Source organism: Manis javanica, chromosome 4 (assembly GCF_040802235.1).
Source record: "Manis javanica isolate MJ-LG chromosome 4, MJ_LKY, whole genome shotgun sequence".
NCBI classification, from domain to species: domain Eukaryota; kingdom Metazoa; phylum Chordata; class Mammalia; order Pholidota; family Manidae; genus Manis; species Manis javanica.
Window position 1 is genome coordinate 170303417 of NC_133159.1, and position 24638 is coordinate 170328054.

Genomic DNA, 24638 nt, shown 5'->3' on the forward strand with positions numbered 1-24638 from the left:
AAGGTGTATGTCTGGCTGTCCCCCCACCTACTCAGAATCTCAGTCATCATGCAGGAAAATATGCAAAAGAAATAAGGAGGCAATATTTGGGTTTCCTTTGCTGTTCTGGGTCCTGGGTGCCACATATGGCTTTATACATAAATAGGGTGGGTGGTAATAGTGACAGGGTAGTTGGAAAAAATTGCAAAGAAGATAGTTCCAGAAAAGCAAGAAGAGGAACTCATATGGATATTTCTTTAAAAAGTAGAAAATTTTTAAAGCAAAAAAAAGGAGAAAGGGAATTGCATATAAATAATAGAGATGAGGATGAATCAGAGAGTAACATCCCAAATATATGCTGCATAGGAAGAAAAATGTGGCCAGGAAGAGCAATGGACATGAAAGAGAAGCGGAGGAGGAGGAGAGGCAGGGAGTGTGGAAGGCAGAGCACAGAGATGCAGCAGGAAAACAGCTGCTTGTATTCCAGCCCACAGGGAGGAAATGAATCCCAGCCTCTCGGCAGCCTCTCATCAGCCTGCACCCTACACTGAGGCTTCTGTTCATTCATTAGTTCATTGACTGCTGGGGCCTCTTCTGTCCTCTGACATGCGGAGTAACAGCAACTAACTGCAGAAGCAAGGCCAGGAGGGAAAGAGAGCAAAGACATGAATGAAAGTATGTTTTCTCAATGGAACACGGTTTGCTGCTGGCACTTCTATGGAAATCGAGCTGGGAAACTAAATTCAGCCTCATATAATCTAGAGCTGGACCTGTCAAGACAGAAATAAGCAGAGGATGCTTGTGAATACTGATAGCTACTCCCAATAAAGACAGGACAGGAATTTAAAGAGACAGGCAGAACACATCAAATGAACAAGAACTGCATGTAAATTATCGAGATAATAATAGAAATAATCAGAGTGACACCCCAAATAAATATAGGCTGGCATATGGCCTGTATATAGGAAACTTTTCAGATTACAAGCCTTCTCGGTTAAAAACTGTTAGAATCACCCCTCCTTACCAACTGGAAAAATTCCTCACTTACAAATACATTCAAAAAAATACTCACTGTTAAAAATAAAATCAATCTTAAAATTCTGAACTGAAAAGATAGTTACATTCTTGTAGCAACACTTGTCTACAGAGTAAAAATATATGCTGTCATGTAGTTGAGAGCATTTTAGTGATTAGAAAGGTCAAAAGACATGGGGATAATTTTGCATTCAGTTTATTTAATCACCGAAATGTACTATTTCAGCATATCCATAGTTATATGTATTTTATTTTATTTTTACAGAAAGAAATCTGTCCCACAAAACCTTTCTGGTAGTATTATTTTGATCTCACCTACTTGAACTGAACACAGTTTCACAGGCATTAATCGACTGTAGAAGAGGAAGCCAATTTTTAGTACCACAAATGGAAAGTAGAAAACAAAGAAAGGACAATTTTCTAGTAAAATCTTCTACTGAGAATTCCTTCAAACAAGTATTTCTTTCTCTGATGACTGCCCTCTGTAAACTCATTCTGAGTAGTTAAAAAAAAAAAACAAAAACAAGTAAAAAATGTTATGTTATGGTAGTAGAGATACATATTTTATCTTTTGCTCTCCCACTCCCAAAAATGGCTGAAATAATTTTCTTTGAAGTACAAAGAAAAGCTTGGGAATAGGCAGAGAAAATGGAAGTGGGGTAAATCAGACAAAAATCACTGGCAGTTCCACGGTTCCTGCTTTACCAGTTTTTAAAAAAAGGACCTTTGCCCTCCCCTCCTCTAAATTATGTACTGCCCTGGACATTCAGGGTAATTGTGGTGTAGAGGTAAAAGTTATTTCCTAACCACCTGCCCCCATCCCTGTACCTGTCTCCACGAGCTTAGGGGCCTTCATTCTCTTTGCTTGCAGAGCAGTTGAGATGGCCAGATTGTCCTCTAATTCCCATCTAAACGAGACCAACCCTAGTGTTCTTGTATAGCAGTGTACCTTCCTTCCCTGGACTCGTCCCCATTTCCTACTTATGTAATGTAGTGCTTCCTACCACCCTTGGCTGGGGCTCAGTTGTGGAGGAGGGCCTTAAGACAAATGGAGGTCACCGCCCAAACACAGCACCCATCAGCTCTTTCAATTATTAGGGGAGCTGATGGACGAAGATTGCGGTGAAATTCCTATCCAGGACAGTTAGTGCTTTCAGAAAAATAACTCAATCTCCCTGTTGCCGCTCCTGGGAAAACAACCCAGGTTCACCTCGGGTGATGGACGACCTGTTCCCACCCTGAGCAGCCTTGAGTCTTTTTCTCTGGCTCCAGTTAACCAACCTGAACCGCCCCCATCTCTCACTGTGGCTCGATACCACTGGAAGTTCCTATTCAAGGGTCATTTCCATCTCCCTAGTCTGTTACAATTCACCTTTTCTTCCTCTTTCAACTGAACAACTGACATGCCGGGAACACTGGACAGCCCACTACCCCCGTCGCTCCTTGGGTAATGGCCAGCCATTCTAACAGAAAGGAGCTTCCCACTGCCATCCCCTCTTCTACAGATTCTCATTGAAAGATGTTTTGCTGGAGTGGGATGGTCATGGCAGTGAAGTATATATAGCAACTGTGTACCTATGTCACTGCCATCTACTTACTGTAGCTTGAGTTTTCCAATTCTTACAAATGAGAAGAAAATCTTTTTTCCCTCCTTCATTACTACTGAGGCTGAACTATATTCATATTCCAGCGTTGCCTTTTTTTAGCCCTAGAAAAACAATATCAGTGACTTTGGAAGGCAGCCAGTCTCCTCTGGCACCTTCCTTTGTGACTTTACAAACTTCAGAAGAACAGGCACGTTTTGAAGAACTGGTCAGATGGTCTGTTCTCGAAAATTGTCATGTTGTTCTTTGTTTACTGTATAATTATGATCTTTCCTATAACCAGGCTAAAGATATTTTTCCACTTCCTGGCAAATGGCATTTTCACATAATCCCAGACACACAGAGTCACACAGTGATGAAACGGCTTTTACGTCTTGATAACTGTGGTAATGCTGAAGCCCTAGATGACCTTAAATAGAAAGTTCTCTTGCCTGGGTTTTGTCACAAATGAGGGCAGCATGAGGTCTCAGTAACAGGCTGGACAGTCAGATACAAGACGTAGGGGATCCCAGGAATAGACATGCATTGCTCTGGGCTAATCCTACGAGATGAGACACCTGGCTGGAGTAGTAAGAGCCCCTGCCTCCCTGGGGGGTAGGGGGGTAGGACATGGTGACCCCAGTTGAGGGTGTGGCATTGGGGAAGTTTTGCTTTGGTACATAGACAGGAAATATGGGGCTTGAAATGATACCATGAAGAGGTACTGGGATTAAACTATTGGGGGATAAAGAAGGCAGTGAAAAAAGCATTTGAGACAGGGGAAATGATGAAGACAATTGGAAGCATCTCATGGGTGCAGACCCTCTAGTCAGAGAGAAGAGTGGGCCGCTCCACCAGGGCTGTCATGGGTAGAGAGCGCGAGCACACGGCTGAGTGTCTGAGTCCAGGGGGAGGAGGCAACTTCCAAATGAACACCCAGGCCTGAGGAGGGCACTTGCAGCCAAGGAGAGCCTGAGTCCTTCAGGCACTGAGGAGATGGAAAGAGCAGCTGTGCTATATTTGGGATGGAAAATATAAGCGGACTAGCTGGGAACCAAGTGACTTCCCTGTGGAGAACTAACTCTAGACTTCGCTCTGACATTCAAAGCTGCCATGACCTGGCCTGCATGGGTCCCGGCTGCGGATCCAGAGACAACCGGCCCCCTGTACCCAGAATGAGTGTGCTATAGACTAAACCATGCCCCCTCTCCAAATCTGTATGTTAAAGTCCTAACCCACAGTGTGATGCCATCTGGAGGTGGGGCTTTGGGGAGGTAATTATGTTTACATGAGGTTATGAGGGTGGGACCTTCACGACTGGATTAGCGCCCTTTTAAGAAGAGACCACAGGGCTTGCTTTCTCTTTCTCCCTGCCATGTGAGGACACAGCAATAAGATGGCTGTCGGGAAACCAGGAAGAGGGTCCTCACCAGGAATGGAATCCACTCATACCTTGACCTTGGACTTCCCAGCCCCCAGAACTGTACAAAATAAAGGTCTATTGTTGAAGCAACCCAGTCTGTGATAGTTTTGTTATGCAGCCTGAACAGAGTAAGAGCAGGTACCTGCAGACAGGTGTTCTAATATCCCCAAGGTCCAGCTCAAATCCCACCTTCTCCAAGGAATCTGCCCGTACTTTTCCTAGGAAGAATTTCTCTCCTTTCCACTCTGACACTTCAACTACAACACTTGGCGCAGGTCTTCCTGGAAATATTGCCAATTATGTATTCATCAGCTCTCACTTAATTTCCCCCAACTCTGCCCACTTTAATCTATTTCACTTCCTGAGTCAATCCTAACTGAGACAGGAAGTACTTAAGTTATTCTGACAGGTCATTGGATTGGCCTTAGTGTTAAGGTAGCATGTCAACCACAATGATCTTTCCTCATTTTCCTTTGGTATACCAATGTGCCCCTGTTCTTACAACCTGACTTTTGTACTTCTGCCCTGCTATCTGTCCCCCATAAGGACTGCCAGATAAGATACGAGATCAATAATTCTTCAGTATATCCTATGCAATATTTGGGACATACTTATACTAAAAACTACTTGCTGTTAACCTCCTAATTCAAATTTAAGGAGACATTCTGGTTTTTAGCATCTCATGACCAAGTAGCTGTGTCTGATGGCTTTATCCTGTTGCCTGTACTCCTTCCTTGAGGACTACAGCCCTGTCCCTGAAGCTCAAGGCCCAATCCAGAGGCCAGGGCCCCTCTTTCACACTGCAATTGCTTGTCTGGCTGGATTCTCCAGTATCATTCATTCTGCCCTCTGATCTGAACCTCTGCTGTCAGCCCAGCTCAGAGGTCATCCACCTTAGTGGGCAGGCCTGGTGCCAGCCTGTCCCCTGGGCTGACTGATGGCCTTGTCTTGTCTTGCCTCTAGAAAACCCTATGACATACTGGTGACTCCAGGGTTTGACTGGAATGTCTAGCTATTTCTCACCAGATTATGACTCCCCAAAGGGCAAGGGTTATTGCTCAATAAAACCTTCCAGCATGATGTTTTACACAATGTTGTTGCTTCACAAATGACTGTCACTCTAAAGTTGAAAGATGGTGTTATGGGTTGAATGGGGTGCCCTTCTCCCCACCCCCCACACATATGTTTAAGTCCTAGCCCCAGTTCTTGAGAACATAATCTGATTTGGAATCAGGGTCCTTGCAGATGCAATTAGTTAAATGAAGATGAGGTCACACTGGAATGGGGTGGGTCCATAATCCAGTATGACTGTGTCCTTGTGAGAACAGGAGAGAGACACAGCAAAGAGGATACCTCGGGAAGACACGGAGGCATACAGGAAGTGGCAGCTCTGTGCAGACAGGCAGAGATTGCAGTTATGTCGCCAATTCCGAGGAATGCCTGGGGCCACCTCAGCTAGAAAGAGGCAGGGAAGGACTTCTTCCCTACAGGTTTCAGTGGGAGCACAGCCCGCGGACAGCTTGATTCAGACCACCGGCTTCCAGAACTGTAAGACAATGTACTTCTGTTGTTTTAAGCCACCCATTTTGTGGTACTGTGTTATGGCAGCCCCAGAAAACTATCCCAAGGATGGCCTTAGGGAGGAAATGCAAAAAAAAAAAAATTTCTAGAAGAAATCAAGTAATATTTAGTCAAAGAGAAGGAGGTGAGTATGAGACCGTACAGCTGTAACTAACTTCTCTAAGTGCTGTCCCCTAATTTTCTCAAGTAGAAATAAAATAATGTACATCCTTTTAAAAGTCTGAATTGTGATTAGAACCCCAGAAGTACCGTGGGGCAGAGACTGGGCAGAAGGAAAGGCCGTGAGGCCCTCAGAAATCCCCCGTGGCCTGCACAGAGGTTGACCTGGGGTCTGGGGCCCATCGTAATACAAGCTTCTGCGGGAGCTCCCCCGGGAGGTGCGTCCCTGCGGGAATGGCTCTGTCAGAAGCCTTAGTTTCATTCTGTGGTGTTGTTTTCAGAACCTCAGAACTTTTAACATGTAGTCTTAAAAAATGAACACAATGGCACTAAACATTTCTCTGTTAGTCAGACTTCATTTCTCTGTTAATCACCCCCATATCTCACAGTACTGTCATGAGCCTATGGGGAACCAGTTTTGGGTCAAGTCAAGGTGACCTAATTCTAAGGCTCACCTGGCAAATAACTGCCTTGGCGTAGTTATAGGGAAAATAATTCTCTTGTCCTTGTAACTATGGATTACATTTCAAATGAAAAGTCCATCCACAAGCTTTCGGAGAAGTAGGAAGTGGAAGAACATCAGGTATCCCTAAAACCAAATAATATCTTAGACAGTTAGGACTATCCACTCTAAGAACTGGAGCCCAGTCTGTATTGGAGGACACCAAGATCTATTTCCACGTATTTGCCCACAGACCTTCCATCTTAATGATGGCGGCGTCCAGCACTGCACAGTAAATAGCAACGAACATTTACTGAGCATTTACCATACACCAAGGATGAGGCTAAGATTCCACAGGGAATATTGAATATAATCTTCATATCACCCTTATTATGAGACAGTTACTACATTTTCCCCACTTACAGATGAGAAAATGGAAGCTTAGGGGGAAGTAATTTGCACAATTGTTAATGAAGGCAGGGTTCAAAAGCTTCCAAAGTCTTCCTCTTGCAGACTGTGTAATTGTTAGAAGCCATGGAACTGGGGGTGTAGAGTTGGTGGTGGACCATTTAATTGCCTGCTGTATACAGGAAATGTGCTAACAGCTTTCTGTATGTTAGATCAGGGGCTGGTGAACTATCTAGACCGGGGGCCAAATCTGGCCTACTGCCTGGGCAAGCACAACCATGCCAGTATCTTTACGTAGCATCTATGGCTGCTTTTGCAGTGACAGAGATTGTCCCACAAAGCAGAAAACATTTACTATATGGTCCTTCAGAGAAAAAGTCTTCTGACCCCGGTGTCAGATGACTGAATCCTTCTACTGACAGCTCTATTAGAGACTGGTCATCTCAGTTTTAGAGATACGGAAACTTAGGTTCAGAGAAGTTAAGCTGCTTATTCTAGAGCAGTGGTTCCTTGACTCCTGAAATGAAAATCTGTACTTTTCTACAGAATTAACTTGTTTCAAAAGTAAAGAATATTGGGGAAAATGCTATATAAAATCCTTTCTAAAGCTATAACGAAAACTTTACCCAGGCCTCTCTGACTCCAAAACCAGTGAGTGACACTTCTCCTGTATCTGTAGGGACTGTTTATCTGTCTTTGATTAATCACACATGCTTCCTGTCATTCAATAACTATTTAGTGAGCATTTTCTATATGCAGGATACTACGCTCACGCCAACGCCGTGATGAGTCATTTCCCTCTGTTTCTCTCTCACCATCTCTCTTTCCTTTGGCTGTTTTGATTAAGACCAAAAACTTAACTCCATCACAGCTCAGTTAACCATTTTCCTGTTATAACAGACTGACCTGTTGATCACTGGGAAAAAGGATCCAAATGAAAATACTACAACACAATGATATTAAAAAGTCCCTTTTTGTTAATTGTAATTAATGATGCTAGAGGCACTTAGGGCAGGAAGAAGTTAAAAGATTTTTGTCAAGCCACCAAGAAAACTGTCCAATCTAGAGCTCTGAGTAAAACAGCTGGAAAGCACGTTTTTCTAGTTTCAAGGTTCTCCATTAAGGGATCAGGCCACAGCCTGTAAGTATAAACCCCACCTTCCATCAATAACTACCGCCATCATCTCTTTGATACCACATTTCTAGAAACTGTTCTTCTGTTACAGTGAACTGTCACAAGCAGAATAGTCAAGCTATTTAAAAATACAAGCAAAGTTAATTATGAAAGTGACTAGCAAGGCACTTTAAATTAACATTCATATTCTTGAACAAATAAGAACATTCAAGTTATTGCATTACGTTTAACTATGTAATAGCTTACATTTAAATATTTCTGATTCTGAATTATTTCTCTCTTCTTTTTTTATTACATTGATAACATGAGAAGTATAAGTTCCAATTACTCCACTGATCTTACGCTGAATATTTTAAAATGATGAAATGAAACTTACTGTGTATTCTGGTCCCAGATGTTCATTCGGACAAGAGGGAAAAGAAAAGAAAAAAAAGAGATAAATGATGACTCAGACCACACATAATGCAATATAAAACCACAGAACTAACAAATACTGGTGAATTGTAATTATTGTAAGGAAACCTTATAAAAGTTAAACTTTCATAAATACTGAATGTCACCATGTTTGCTCTTAGAAGTCTTTCATATGATATTTCTGTGGTTGGGCAGATAAGGACTGTAGGACAAGACTCAATTAGCCTATACGTTTGTTGCTAATTAAAAACCAAAGAGTTGGCATTATAAAAGCAGAATTAAAGACTAATAATTCCAATAGAGCATTTCATTAAACACAAAGGAAATCTTTTAAGTGGAGAAGCAGCGTTTATACCCAACAAGAGCTTGTTATGATGATATTCAAGTGGGATCTTGAATTTTCCTCTATTTGAGGGCAGGAACCAAACCTACATTTTTTGGCTGAAGTATCAACACAGAGGTTATTATCAATCCCTTTCAAGTGAGATAGAAAGCAACCTTACAGATTTTCATATTAACCAATTGCAAAGGAGCTTTAGGGCAGAGAGACCTAACAGAATCTTCTACAAAACTACAGTCAAGGTTTGGTTTGGTTTGGTTTGGTGTTGGTGGGGAAGTGGGGTGGGCTGTAAAACTAACAAGGCAAAGTAAACAATTCGTTTATAAACAAACCATACCCCCAAATTACCTGAGGATTACTGAGGAAACAGGGAGAAAAGGAAAACGAAACCTCTAGAAATGTCACTAAAAAGGACTTCACTTCATTTTCCTTTCTCTAAGCTATTTGCTACAACCACTCTGAGAAGATGGAACGGTTCAGCTTAACCCCCACCATCCCTGCCAGAGGAGCGGTGACCTAAGCAGACGGTGGCAAAGGGTGAGGGAGCTATTACAGGGCTCCCACAGGTTCCTGCCTGGACAATAACCCCTAAATCAGTGAGATCTGACCACGGCTATGCTCTGTTGCTGCACATGAAATACTGGTTGTACGAAGGACTTACCTGTGATTGTGTAGGGATAATAGTTCCAAGCCTTCTCTGTAACATAGAAAATTTTGGGAACAACAGCTCGAGCCCAACTAGGCAGTTTGCTAAGAAGAAAGGAGAAAGAAAAAAAAAGGCAATTAGAGTCCGTCCAGAACCCAGACACGTGCTAGATACATGCTATGGTATCTTTCTAGATAAACTGACTGCAAGGGAAATCAGAGGGGTTCTGAGGCGGCTCTCCTCCAGCAGCCGTCCCTCCCCGGCTCTGGTCTTGACTGCAGTCAGTTTTCTGTGCAAACTCATGTGCTCTTAGGATGTGTGAAGGCAGCAGGTTACAACCTGATGCGGGGGCGCCTCATAGGACTTTAAGCCTGTCCTCTCGGATGTGATTTACAAAGACACCTCTGGGAGGTGCCTGGTTTGAAGGGTTTGGCCAGCCTGGCCTTTGTCTCCTAGGAGTGACATGGCAGAAGCAGAATGAAGGGATGTTTATGCCCAAACACGACAGCGGGACAGAGGCAAGGGTCAGGGCCAGGCGCCAGCTTCACATATGAGCGATGTTTTGAAAATGACTGAAGCAACAGAGCATAGCGACTTCAGAGAGATGAAGAGGAGCAAATACAGCCCCTGGATGACTGTAGTCGGTTGGCTTCTGTCCCCCACAAACATATCTCCAGGCTATAACCCTCAGCACTTGTGAATTTAACCTTATTTGAAAAATAGAGTTTTTGTAGATGTAATGAAGTTAAGGATCTCAAGATGAAAATCAGCCTAAATCAGCCTGGGTTTTGGATGGGCCCTAACTCCAGTAACCGGTGTCATTAGGAGAAAAAGGAGAGGGAGCTTGGAGACACAGAGGTACCCGGAGGGGAAGGCCACGTGAAGACGGAGGCGGAGACTGGAGTGACGCCCCTACAGGCCAAGGAGCTCCGGGGACGGCCACAGCCCAGAGCAGAGGCTCCCTGGGGGCCCCCACGGGGAACCAGCGCTGCCGCCACCAGGATTTCAGACTCCTGGCCTCCAGAGCTGTGAGAGGACGAATTTGTGTTGTTGTAAAGGCACCCAGTTTGAGGCAATTTGTTGCGGCAGCCCTAGGAAATGGATACAGTGACAGATCCATTCCTCCAGAGCAGGGACCCAGGCAGCCATTTGTAGAAAACAAATTCTTAAAGAAATCTCAAGGGCACAGGTCCCAAGATCGTTTGTAACCAAGGACTAATTAAGTTTTGGTCTGTTTTCTTTTCCTTCAGAGGCAAACTCTACAGCACAGGCCTAGAGAATTCCTTAAGTATTATCTTTAAATAGATAGCATTATATTCCTTAAATATGTTTGCATGATTTTATTTCCCCCCAGCACTATACCCTGGGGTTTTCTATCTTTTCAGTTGCTACCATTTTGAATCTTTCCTATTTTGATGCCTACAGCTAAATGGCTGGGACGCCAGTGTTTAGCAGTGCCTCAGACCCAAAGAGGTGCCATAAACTCTCAGCTCCCGAGGGCGGCATTCTGGCAGTAAGGACACCACCGAGCAGTTCTGAATTCCAAGCTGATATGACTAGGAAAGCGGGACATCAGACTATTGGAACCCCAGTCCCCAGCCCCTCTTGGACAAGGAATTTAAATGATAACCAGAGACAGTGAAATACTGTGTACCTTGTATGTCTTCTCGAGTTGTTTCCCTTATTTCTGACAGAATCCAGGTCCCCCTTCTTAAAAGACAAATATGTACTCTCAACGGCTGACTGGCTGAACGCAAAGCTCGGGGCCATTTATCAGGATTAAAACAAACAGGGAGATCAAGTCCCCCTGAAGCCAGGTGAGTGTCCCATGATGGTGCTGCTCTCAAGTGAGCCGTGGGGGGGGGGGGGGGGGGGAGCGGGGCAGTTCTGTAATTTAGGTAACAGCTCTTCTTGCTGCTCCAGGGCAGAATGTCTCACTCCCATGAAATCATGTCTGCAGTAACTAACTGCTCATCTACCTGCGTTCACACTGCTCAGAAGGAAGGGGTGGCTTCCTGACAAGGGTTTTTATAACTTTCCGCTACGATCTGTCCTTTCAGTCACTGAAGATGGAATGCAACAGCGGCTGTTGTTTCAACTGGGAAAATCACGTTGGACTTGCTTACGGAAACCGGTCATGAGCAAAACTTCCCCCTCTTTTTGCCCCCTGCCCCAAAGCGCTATGTGTCAATGGGTAGCGTAGGAAGACATAGATTCTACTCATAGGCAAATGGTTTTCTTGTGCTTTTAGTGGACTTAAAACAGGACTGCAGAATCTCCCCACAGTACACGAGGCACTGTTTAGCTTACACAAAGCATGTATCTTCCTAAGAGCAGTAGGACCCACTCTCCAGTCTCCGACAGGAGAGGACTTCCATCTACACGACAGCCCTGCCCAGACTTGTGACATTCCTCATGCATAGCACTCTGGGGTCCCTTCCCTCCATACTTCATTCCCTACATCATTTAAAAAGCCTTCCAGCAGAACCACATTCCCAAGCAACAATCATTTTCTGGAAGGAAACACTGGCAATTTTCCATTCATATTGAGGCTTTTCCTATTTGTAAATGGTCAGGAATCCAGCATCCAGAATCTTTATTTCAGCTGTTTAATTCACCAACTCATGCAGGATACACAGCACTATAATCAATCACCTTTTCTGATGAGATGCCCTAAAAAACACAACATTTAGCCAAGATGGCCAAGACGATTTTACATGACTCTTCTAATTAGTTTGGTTAGGAGGCCTTTCTCATATAAGCTGTTTACCAGGCCAGACGCAGGAGGCACTGGCAGCAAATTCCATGCGTGCTAATTTTAAAGCCCACTAACAGAACTTCTCTCAGCCCCCGATTTCCCCAGAGCACATCATTCAAATAGTTTTTGTCTGAGAAAGTAAAAATTATTTTTCTCTGTAGCAATGATTTACCAGAGCTGCAAAAGAAAATGGAATTAAATTAGTCCCCACTGTTGCTGTCACTTTAGTGATATATACTGTCACACAGCCCACGATTCTAAAGAGAAGTCTGTCACTCAAACTCACTACCAGGTGTCAAACAAGAGTCTATCTTCTAGAAAGGTGGCAGGGTTGGAACTCATGTCCCTGGTTCACTGACCAGGATCAAACCCCCCAATGACCATCTCATCACAGCTCAGGCTTTAGAGACACTGAGGGAAAACATGGATAAAAACCCTAAAGCTCTTATGGATTCGGGAAATGGGCTGACATGGAATAATACCACATTTCCCAAAAGGTACTTTTCAAGATGTTTTGTTTCTTACCTTTAAATGTTAGTATAAGATAGAATGTATCACTGACACAGCCTGGTGACCAACTCACCCCAGTTTACGTGGGATGGTCCTGGTGTTAGCACTGAAAGTCTCACATGCTGAATTCTCAGTCCTGGGCAAACTGGGACAGCAGGTCACCCTAGAGCACTGGCTCTCAAAGCGGGTGTTGGTGGGGGGGATTTGTCTCCAAGGGGACATTTAGCAAAGTCTGAAAACATCTTCTATTGCCACCCTGGGGTTTTGGTGGTGGTGGTGGGGAAGTCAGGGATGCTCTTAGCATCTGGTGGGCAGAGGCCAGAGATGCTGTTCAAAGCCCCACAATGCTCAGGAGAGTCCCCCACGACAAAGAATTAACTGTCCCCAAATAGTAACAGTGCCAAGGTTGAGAAGCCTGGCCCTGGACTTAAGAGGTTATAGTCCCTGCCACCTTCCCAGATACTCCCTAGGTTTCCTTAAGTCACAGCTGACCTGGTGGGAGGACCCCACAGGCAGGCACAATGGGAGCAGGTCTCAGGTTAAGAGTGTGTATCTACTTCATAAAGAACTTCTAAACTGAAACCTAAACCGCCCTCCACTAGAAGCTTTTGGTGCTTTATAATCCAGGTTATCATCAAGTTCTCTCTGATACCTAATCTCACTTGGCAATTTATACTCGTTTGGGGATATTTTTTGGCCCTGGGAAGTACTGAGCATTATTAGGCCAAATGGAGTCTAAATGGAGTCTAATTTCATTTTCTCAACAGGATCAGAATTAGGATCTTAACTGAACATTTTGGACCTAACTTTCCCAGCAGAAAGACGGTTCTTCTGAGTTCCTGAAAACAGTGCTTCCCTCAGGATTTTTCTCCTCCATGATGCGCCTGGAGCCTGCCACTGGCTATGAGGAGGTTTTGCTCAAATAGCATAACTGCAGCTCATTTAAGTGCTTTTTGAAAAGGACTATGCTACCTTCATGACCTCATTTCCCACTCGTCCAAGAGGGATATCCTGACCTTCTGTTTTCTCTTTGGGCCATAACCTGGCATTTGACAATTATCTGATAATAATCAATTGTTCCTATCCAGTTTCATGTACAGTGACCTCTGAGGTCTTTAAGTTTCTTCTCCAGCTGCTATGATTTATTCACTCACTCTTCTTAATGGCTGTTCTGGCTGCTCTTTTAGTTCTGCTCTTAACATAATTATTTATATGACAGCAAAGAGATGAGCAGAGTTTCCGGACTACAGCCATCACCTGTGAGAGGCAGGGCTGCTAGACTTCACCCAAGGGCAGTGCCTTGTACTTGGACACCACCACCACTCTCCCCACTTAAAAGGGCAGTTTGTGCTGGGATTCTGGAAAAAGAGGCTTGCCTCTTGCAGGTTCTTGGAAGACTCTGCTTGGGCAGCATTTAGGTAACATGGCAAGGGTGCTGGGACACACGCAGGGGAGCAGGCCACATGTGTCAACGTCAGGAGTGAGGCAGGAACATGGTGACAAACCCTTAACTGGATGCTAAGATCCCAGCCAGACCACCACATCCAGTTTGTGTCATCTTCCATGGGAGTAGCTGAGGGAGCAGAAGGGGGTGTTCCTGGCAGCTCGAGAACTCCTGGCATGTTCTTCAGGGCTGAGATGGGGACAGAATGGAGTAGCATGGACAGCACGGATGGCAAGGGATGTCAGGAAACAGTCCTTCACACATATATATAAAATACTGTTCCCAATATATATATAAAATACTGTTTATTAATTAATTAAATTGAATATATTTACACAGAATATGTAAGACTAAATATTCTAAAATATACACTGCTCTGGCTACTGTGCATTATCTGTCACTCACAACTAGAATGCAAGTCCCAGCAGGACAGTGATCTTTGCTGTGCTCACTGCTGCATGCCCAGCACTAAGAACAGTGCCTGGCACACAGCAGATGCTCAATAAATATTTCCTGAATAAATGAAGATTGTCTCTGGATATTCGGAAGTCAATAATGACCACGAAGGTTCTTTCGAAATAGCATGGAAATAAGCTCTTAGGTCAGAATCTCTGGCTCTGACTCTCTCTATGACCTGATGCCTGGGCAATGGGCTTTCTCTATGACCTGATGCCACACAAGCTCTGGGCACTGAGCTCTTACTTTGGGTAAGGTCTGGGAAATGGGATTGATTTGCTTGGCAGTCCTGGGAGAAGAGGAAGAAGAAATGTTGGAGGACGACCGAGACATGCCAAGAAGACTCTACCAATGAGCTAGTCGGTAAAGTGACCAGCTGGTGAATTGGCTTGTCCAGTTAAATAGGATCCATGGCTTAGGGAAGCTGCACCCTCTCCTACCCAGAGCCACTAGCAGCCAGGAGAGGTTGCCCTCTGAGGCAAGAGCCATGAAGCAGGAGAAACGTTGTTCTTTCTGTGCAAACTGATTCAGGCATTAGGTGGAATCACCGTTAGAAGCTGGCAATCCTCCCTGACTGGCAGCTGCCAGCACTGCCTAATTAATCCAGCAGCCGTGGTGGGGAAGAACATGACACTTCATGACTGAAAAACAAGCCTATAAATAGGCTCCATCTTTTCTCCAATGCCCCTCCACCTTTCCTCTGATTCCCTCCCCTCATGCGCTTCAGTGAGAAGGGACTGGAGAGATGCTACAGATGAAGGGACAAAAGAAAAGCCCTACCCTCATATGATTCTGGGTGACAGGTTTTACTTGTATTCACTCTTTCAGGACATCATTAGTATCTGCCTCCTTTTCCTGGATGCCAGCTGAAACCAGGGTTTTTGAAGACAAGCCAAGACATACCACTTACATGGTTAACCAAACTGGATCGAAGCCCCAAGGACAACTGCCCAAATGTACTAAAGTATTAGTACTAATGCAATGTCCTAAATGCATCAGGCAACTGCCAAAGTGTACTGTGTACTCAACAGTGTGGACGGAGCAACCTCACAACCCTAGGAGATGAAAGGCAAGTAATAAAAGGGTGAACGGCATTTGAAAGAGATATTATGCCCAATTTAAAAACGGGCAAAGGATTTCAACAGACATTTCTCCAAAGAAGACATACAAATGGCCAATGAATGCATGAAATTGAAAAGATGCTCAACATCCATTAGTTACTAGGGAAATGCCAATCAAAACCAAAGCGAGATACCACTTGACACCCACCAGGATGGCTATAATCAAAAAGACAGACAATAACAAGTGTCGGTGATTATGTTGAGCAATTGGAACCCTCTTATATTGCTGGAGAGAAAAAATGTTTTAATGCAACCACATTGGAAAACAGTGGAAATTTCTCTCCCCTCCCACTGGTAGCTCAGGCTTGAATTGGAACTCAATGGAAAACTCATGATTGGGATTTTGGAACAAGTGATAATAAGAAAACAAGGGCAATTCAGACCTCCCCATGGCAGTCGTGGTGGTGTTGGCAGACTGAAGCAGTCTGATTCTACGTAAAGACGGTAGTCATCATTGTTGTTCTTGGTCTTTAAGCTACCTTGAGAGCTGCCCATTCTTAAGCCTCCAGATAATTCTGTGGGCCACTCCCTTCATTCCATGAAATGTCCTTTCTGCTCAGGATGGACTCAGAGAGAAGTCCCTGGCTACATAAGCTTTTGAGTATTTCTAGTGCCTAATAGCTGCTTTGGATAATAAATCAATAAATTAGTTCCTGAATGTGATTTGACTTTCCATAGATTGATGGTAGGAAGAGAATCCGCTCGCCCGGCCATTGTGTGAATTCAGGTCCACAGGACAATATTTGTCAGTATGACTTATTAAATGGGGGCTGGGACATCTCAGCTACTGCCAGTCCAACTCTCAGGACCTGCTTCTCAGGACTGTGTCAGTGAAAAGGTCCACAATGTGCCCTAGTTGCGTAAGGATTATTTGGAGCTGAAGACATTTAAGAATCAACAGTTGCAAGAAGACTTTTTTTGTGAACCCCCCTTATCTGCATAAAAGCCAGACCCTCCTTAAAGAATTCCACTGCCATAAATCCCTTCCTGGCAGTTTCAAAACCAGGCAAGACTGACTCCTATAATGAGTGATGACAAGTAAGCACCAGGATAAGAAATCGCCTAAACAGACATTGTCACAAAACCGTCGTATCCTTATCCATTCTCGTAAGGCCCAATTTGTTTTTCATAAAAGTCATTTGTTTTTGCCTAAGTACTTTTCTACCCCTCCCCTTTTAAAATGTTATTTAAGGCCCAAATTCTAACCTCCTGTTTGTGTCACATTTTTCTTGGTCCCTCATGTACATATATGAATAAAAATCTTTCTTTTCTCCTGTAAATATGTCATTTTCAGTTTAAGTTGCAGGCCCCTAGTCACTGACCCTAAGTGGGTCGAGGAAAACTTTTCCTCCCTGATGCTACTGACAGGAATAGACAGAAGGACTCACAAGTGCTGGAACCAGCGGTCTAGGACCCCACTTTGATCGGAAGGCAAGGACCAGGTCTTACTTATTAAGGGATTCTCTCCAATATAGAACAATGGTGTACATTAAAAATTTCAATAAATACATGAGTTTTGATTACAAAGCAGTTTTGCCAACATGACAGTTCCATGAACTATGCATGAAGAACTTGTGTTAACTTGAGGCGGCTCTAGTTTGTATCAAAGTGATGGATTTGGTTTCATTTAATGGTCATGGAAACTCATCTTACTGTTTTATAGTCACGGCACATATCAATTTTTCTTTCTCTCTTACTAAACCATAATCTCCCTGGTTCTAAGAGAGGTGCCCATATTTTCCTAAATATGCCAAGAGCCTTTTAAATTATATAATGATGGGCTTAGTTAGACTTGTGCAAAAAGAAATGAAAGTCCTTTTCTTCGTGTGCCTCAGTGGGTACTCATTTATGTATATGCTGGAGGAGTCAGAAGAGTGTCTGAAACACACTTTGTGCATAGAGAATCAGGGTCGAAACGATCTGAAAGGTTTAACGACCTATCTCACGTTTGAATCTGCTGGAGGACAGCCTGCGGAGTGAATGCTCCGCTCCTGTTCCAGTGCCCCCGCGACACTGTAATCGCCTATAAGGCGCCCTACTGCGCTCTCACGTGGCTCTCAGACTCGAATTGAGTTCTTCCTTAAACTGAGCCTAAACCTTTCTCCAGGCCTTCTCACCCACTGGTCTTGGTCCAACTGGCCCTTCTGAGGTCTTATAAACTATATAAGCCTAATTCTTCTCCCACCTGACTACACCACTGTATACCCTGAGTCTAGCTTTTCTATGGAAAATATCCTTGGTTTGTCCAGTCATTCTTATCACTTGGGTTTCTAATCCTAAAATTCATATGAACAATTCTGGAAAAATGGAATAAGTAGGAAGAACTTGCCCTACCTGATATCAAGGATCTTTATAAAGCTATAGTAATTAGGCAATTTATGATTATATATTATCAAATTCTATTTTAGAAACAAACCTGTTGGCATTTTAATTGGATTTGCAATAAATTTATAATTGATTTGGGAATTGATGGCAACTTTATAATACAGTGTGCCCCACCCAATTATATTGCCATTTGTCTAAGGTTTTTAAAACGTCCTCCACTAATGTTTTATATTTTTCTCCAAAATGATTTTGTATATCTTGCGATTCGTTTCTGGGTGCCTTAAATTTCTTTTCCTATTAGAAATGGAATTAAAAAAAATTATATTCTCTTTTTACTGTTCCTGCTGTATAACAGTGTTATTGATTTTTGTATATGGATTTTATACCCAGCAATCTTGCTGAATTCACATACTGACATTAACAGTCAGGATAAATGTGATCAGGTTATAACTTATTATTATTATTATTATACTCTGAGATGCTTGATTTGCTAATGTTTTATATAGGATTTTCATGTATTTGATACTGAGATGGGTCTATAAGTTTCCTTTTTGTACTATTATTGCTCTGTTTTGTTGTCGAAAGTTCATGTGGTAAGCCCTATTAATTACCTTCTCAGCAGTCACCATCGATTTCCTCTCCCTTTCTTAGAAGCAGATCATGCCTCTCTTAAACATCTCTCTCTTTTTATCTGGGAGGAAAATCTAATGCCTCATCGATCAGAAGAACTAGGTCACATGGCCATCCCTAGCTGCAAAGGTGGCTGGGAAAGTAAGTATCCAGATTTCAACCCATGAATTATTTAGACCTCTTTACATTTCTAAATGATGAAAATGTTGATTTTTTTGTTATCAATTTCTTATTATAATGCTTTGTAATCAGCAAAAGGATTTACATAATATTGTTTGATATTTATGGGGATTGACTTCTGGCCAGTCTGTAAATTTTCATATGCATTTGAAAAGCATGTTGATTCCAGGGTCTATCAATGTCCACTAAAACCTTGCAATTTTGTTGTTCACATACTGTCTATGTTAGCTAGATTATTCGTCCACTTGATCTGTCTGTCCATTAAAGTTATGGTAAAATTTCCCGTTACAATTTTAGGGTCCTTGTGATTTTGCCAGTGTTGCCATATATTGGTTGAGCTAAGTTCCAATTTATGATTTAACTCACATAACTTTATTGTGACCACTGATATATTTTATTTTATTTTGCCATCAAAGTTATGTTTCCTATTTACCACATTTTTGTAGGCTTCTCTTTACTCTTCTTCTACCTTCTACTGGATGGATCAAGTTTTCTCTTGTTTTGTTTTTATTCCATTAGAGGTACCTTTACATTTTGAATATGCGCACCTGCCTTAAAATTTTTTTTAATTAATTAACATTTCTCTCTTCTTCCTAAGCAGTATTAGAACTATAATTTGCTTTAATTACTACCCTCTCATCCTCTGCTATTATTGTCTATTACTTAGATTCCATGTATATATCCCCAAGTACTCATTATTGGTATTTTTAAAACATTCTATGCTCATTCAGATTTTCCCAGATGTTTACCAGTTTATCTGTTTATTATGACTTTCAGATGTCTCTTCTTCCTTGGGTTCAATTTCCTTTTACTTCAAGTACATCCTTGAGTAGTTATTTCAAGGTGTGTCTCTGAGTAGTAACCTTTCTTAGACCCTGGTTGTTAAACCAACTTTGATGTATGGTTCTCAATTCCAAGCCCTCATCTGAGTGGGTTCAGGGCCGCATTTCTCACCTCCAGTGCTCCAGTGGACATAACACCCTCACCCCTAGCTGTCATGGCTTGCACTCAATTCTAACATTCCCCCCCCACTGCCAGCTTCTTTAGCATCAGGTCATCTGCTTTCTACACTGGTTTGAGTTTCCTCTTTATTTCTGGTACCTGAGGATTTCCCTTTCTTTGTTTTGAACTCAGCTTTATATTATGTATTTCATCCTGTGTTTGTCATGGGAGTTGGGGGGAGGATCCACATTAATCTTTTTAGTTACTATTACTGGAAGTCCAAATATTCTATTTATAACACATTTCCCTCTTACTAATGTTTATTATTCTCTTTTAAAATAAATATCATATATTTTGATAAAGAAAACAGGTATGATAGGACAGCTGGATACTTTATCCTGCTTCAGGAAAAGTTATGAAGTTTCCTTACATTTTTCTTGAATTTGGTACATAGGGAACATTCTCCAGGCAATAATTAGGGAAAATGCAATTGTCTGTCAAGAAATGGAATTTTCCACAGGTCTGTATTTACTTTCTTGCATTTCCTTCACTTCTCTTTGCTCTTCAGAGGCAATCCCTGCTCAAATTTGATTAACACCCTCCACACTAAGAATGCCAAAGCAGCATATAGAGAAACCTGTCTCTGTAAGGAAGCCTTCCCCAGGCCAGACCCAGAGCTCAGTTACTCTTGCAAATCAACAGCTGGCTGGAGGCTGAACTGGTTCCAAATCCTGGGAACTCACAGCTCCTAATAGACAAACAGGATCAATCTCATTTGCATTTCAAAGTGATTCAGGAATTCCCTGACACTGCATTCCCTGGACAGATTAAAATGTATTGGTTTAACCAGCTCAAGGCCTTCACTGTCAGGATATTGGCCTGAAAGATTTTCACATGCCCTTGTGACAAGACTCACACTCTCCCATGGAGAAGGAATAGATCACTTCAGCCTGCAGGAGGGGGGAAGGCCATGTGCGAATGGTGGACTCCAAATGTGGCTCCTCCCAGGAACATCTGACCATGGTCAAGGCCCTGGGGATGGATAAATACTCACAAGTGTCAGTGACCACACTGGGGCACTGTCCACTTTGTGTTGGAAATGCTTTCTGAATAGGCCAAAAGGAGAGGCCACAGGTGAAATAAAAAATATTCATGGAAATGATAGCAACAACCAGGCTAGTTATACATTGGTTCACAGGAGTAGACAGTTTATTTCAATAAAATACATTCCATATGTCATGTGACTACAAATGTTCAGACCTAGAAGAGAAGAATGGAAAAGAATGGGCTGGAAGGGAGCACAGTGTGGAAAGATCAGACAAGCTGCAATAATCAATTATGCCATTAATGATAAGAATATAGCAAGAGATTAAAGAATACACCTGGCAAAGCAGAAATGACAGTAGTCCTGGTTAGAGCTGGTTTATAATCCTCATTCTTTACCCTTCCAAAAGGAGAGGCGAGACCTCTACCTTAGAAAGGATGGGTCCACTTGGAAAATGGAAAATACCTCAGCAATGCATATCACTTTGGTCACAGGGACCATGTGCTCTGTCATCTCCCTTAGTGTCCACGTTAGTGGTTACCTGGCAGTAAGTGGAACTCTCACCAAGTCACAACACTGCCACCGTCCGCACTTGTCTACAACTTACAAGGCAAAGCCATCTTTCCTACTGCTGACACCGAACCAAGGGAGAAGGCGAAGTCCTTAAGATCAGATTTCATCGTAACAAGTCATGCAAGCGATGGGAAAGGCAAGAGAAAAGCTCCTCCTAATGAAAATGCAGTTGAGGACTGTTCTGCAGAACGCAGGCGATTGGGAAGCAACCAGGGTGGTGGATGCACAGGGCAGAAGCAATGACTTTCTAAGTCACCTTTTTATTCCAGACACTGTTTCCCCCTCAGTTGTGCTCGGGGCCAGGTGGGAGGCGCCTGTGTGGGTGCCCCTGTGTGGGTGGGTGAGCCTGGAGGCTGGCCACCCACTGCCGGCTTACCTGTTGAGATACACCCGCTTCTCGGTGAACTGCCCGTTGCCATGGTGAGGATCCTCAAAGGGCTCGTTCTGGACAACCTCCACCCCTTCTCCTCTGTCACTCTGTTCATGGCTGTGTTTGCTGATCATGTAGAGCTGACCGATTTTGTACTACAAAACACACAGACACAGAGGTCAGCCCACCTCTTGCCTTGGAAAACACTCCCCAACCCCTTCAACCACAGCAGAGCAGGCAACTAAATTATCAGCACTTTCAGCTGAATAAAGGAAGCAGACACATGGGCCTGGTGCAGCGTGGAAGAGACCTGGCTGTGAGTAGAAGGCAGACATGGCGCTCCCGTGAACATTCTGCGTCACCCTGACAGTGCAGGCGGGGGCGCTGCAGCCTCCCATGCGGCCAGCCCATGGGTAGCAGCAGGGAGATGAGAACACCGGGGTCTCCCTTTCACTCTGGGTCTACAGGGTTAAGTGGAGTTAAAGTCTTGTTTTGTCTGGCAAATGACAAGGCTAAGATGTGTCATTCCAGTCCCTTCTTTCTAATTAACTGCATTGCACAAGAGGAGTAGATGTCACCTATCTCTTCCATCACCGCTCTCAGAATTTTCAACTCTTCTGGAGGCATCTGTCCTCTAGAACAGCAGCTCTCAAAGGTGACTGGACATTAGAATCACCTAGAAGCTTTTAAAAACTCCAGATGACCAGGCCCCTCCATTAGTGGGACCTGTGTTCTAAAAGCTGATACACAAAAAGGATAACCTACAGTAACTTTTTTTTAATATAAAGTTACTTTTATTTTATTTTATTATTTTTATTTTGTTATCATTAATCCACAATTACAGAACATTATGTTTACTAGGCTCCCCCCTTCACCAAGTCCCCCACACATACCCCATTACAGTCACTGTCCATCAGTGAACCTACAGTAACTTTAACCCCTCTTTCTCCAATTCTGCTAATAGTGTGGGACTTGCCAGTCCAAGGTCCCAGAAGCCACATGTACTTACAGGAAATTATCACTATAGAACAACATACAATATAAACATTTTCTGCCCTGTCTTCATTTTTCAGCTGTTCCACATTCCTTCCTCTCTCTCTGAAAATACCTGGGCCAGTAGGTACTTCTTTTCCCAGTGAACTTTCAAAGTGGCAAAACTAATTTGATGGGGGGAAAGCAGAGAAGAGAGTTTGAGAGAGAGAAAGGAGGGGGTAAAACCAGCTTCTGTGCGAGGGAAGCCTGCTCAGAGGCAAGAAGCGGGACCGTGCAACCCTGCTGTGGTCCTTCCCTCAGATTCGGTGTGAAACAACACGCACAGGGTCTCATCAAGGCCCTGGGATGAGGAAGGAGCCGGAGTCAGGAATGAGCTAATGATGTCTCTGCGTTATGCCCAAAGATCCCAGGCCAGCAGGGATGGAGGACTCCTGGCTCTCTGCCTAAGAGAGAGAAACGGACTTTGAATCAAGAGGGCAGGTGAAGTCAGCAGCACACTCAGCAACAAAGTCAGGAGGACACACGTGTCTGAAGGTCCCACTTGCACTCTGAGGCAGGTGCAAGGAGGGGAGAGTGTGGAGAATCCACAAAGCTCTGGTCTGAGGCTGGTGCGAGGATCCAGGCTCAGTAACCATCACAATGGGCACAGCAGGCCTTCTCAGAGGGCAGTGTCTCCTACCCATGCCACACCCCACCGCAGAGTGATCTGCATTTAAAATGCTTTTATTTTAACACGAGAGTGTGTACGGTGTGTGTGTGTGTGTGTGAGCATGCGTGCACGTATGAGTGAATGAGAGCTGGTGGATGGGGAGTGCTGACAAGACAAGAAAAGGGAAAGAGGAAAATCAAATATAAAATCCGTCTTTAAATGTGTCTTCAACCAGATGCCTGACCTGGCTTCTCTTAGCAGTCCTGCTCTTACTTGCACTCATAAAGACACTTTTCAAGGAGAAAGACAGGAAAAGAGCATTTCCAGGCTGGGAATCTGTGATACGCTTGTGAGATCAACACTCCACCCTATGCAGGCAGGCACACCGGCTTGTAAGGGGATGCTCAGCTGCCCAGAGGCTGGAAATTTCCCTGGCAGTTGCTTTGTACTGATGTTCAAAAAATTAGTGTTTACCTACCATGGAATATTATTCAGCCATACAAAGGAATGAAGTACTGATATTGCCTAATGGGTAGTCTGGGCTGAATCGTGCCTCCCAAAATTCACATACTGAAGTCCTTATCTGTGACCTCAAATATGGCCTTATTTGCATATAGGGTCTTTACAGAGGTAACCAAGTTAAAATGAGGTCATTAGGGTGGGCCCTAATCCAACAAGACTGGTGTCCTCATACAAAGAAACAAGCTGGACATAGATGCACATAGAAGGAAGGCAATGTGAAGAGATGCAGGCAGAAGATGGCCATCTACAAGCCAAGGATTGCTGTGGAACAGATCCTTCCTTCACAGCCTCAGACGGAACCACCCCTGCCTGCTGACACCTTGATCTTGGACTCCCAGCCTCCCCAGCTGTGAGACCGTTAATCTGGTTGTTTAAGCCACCCAGTGTGTGGTGCTTTATTAAGCAGCCCTAGCAAACGAATGAAATGGGCACAGGGTTCCCTTTTGCAGAGATGAAAGCGTTCTGGATCTGGATACAGGTGGTGGCTGTGCAGCATTTTGAATGCACCAGATGCCACTGAATCGACTTTAAAATGATCAGTTTTAAGTTATGTGATTTTTCACCTTGATTTTTTTTTTTAAAGTATTGATTCTGCCTCTGAGGCAGATACCCCTTAACCCAGATCCTGTCAGGGGCTTCAGTGGGGAGCTTGGCGGAAGGGAAATATCTGCCACTGCAACGTCTTCAGGAGCTCTAACCCACTTACGTATGAAAAATATATGGGATCAAGGACAAAGCATGACACAGAAAAGCCATTAGCCAGACGCGAGTCAGCCTTGGCTCAAGTGCTTCTTGCGCCATGGAGAAGGGAACAGGACAAGGCAGCTGGCAGCTGATTCACCGGCAGCGAAAGGAGAGCCCGGCTGCCCGGTCATTGATCATTCCAGTGGCTCCTGAATGAGCCAGCGCCGGGCAGACACCAGCCTTAGGTCACTACGATAGCGTCAGCCTGGAGGCGACTGACAGACCCTAGAT

At 43.7% G+C, this 24638-nt stretch overlaps 1 protein-coding gene across 1 annotated transcript in view; it reads right to left on the minus strand.

Moving 5' to 3' along the window:
- Positions 1-24638, minus strand: part of PITPNC1 (phosphatidylinositol transfer protein cytoplasmic 1) — a 208192-nt gene that overhangs the window by 86418 nt on the left and 97136 nt on the right. Inside the window, exons 2-4 of the mRNA XM_036996854.2 lie at positions 21506-21654; positions 9161-9249; positions 8122-8129 (exon numbers count right to left, since the gene is read on the minus strand). Coding sequence (XP_036852749.1) covers positions 8122-8129; positions 9161-9249; positions 21506-21654 — 246 coding nt within the window. The remainder of the gene's footprint in view (positions 1-8121; positions 8130-9160; positions 9250-21505; positions 21655-24638) is intronic.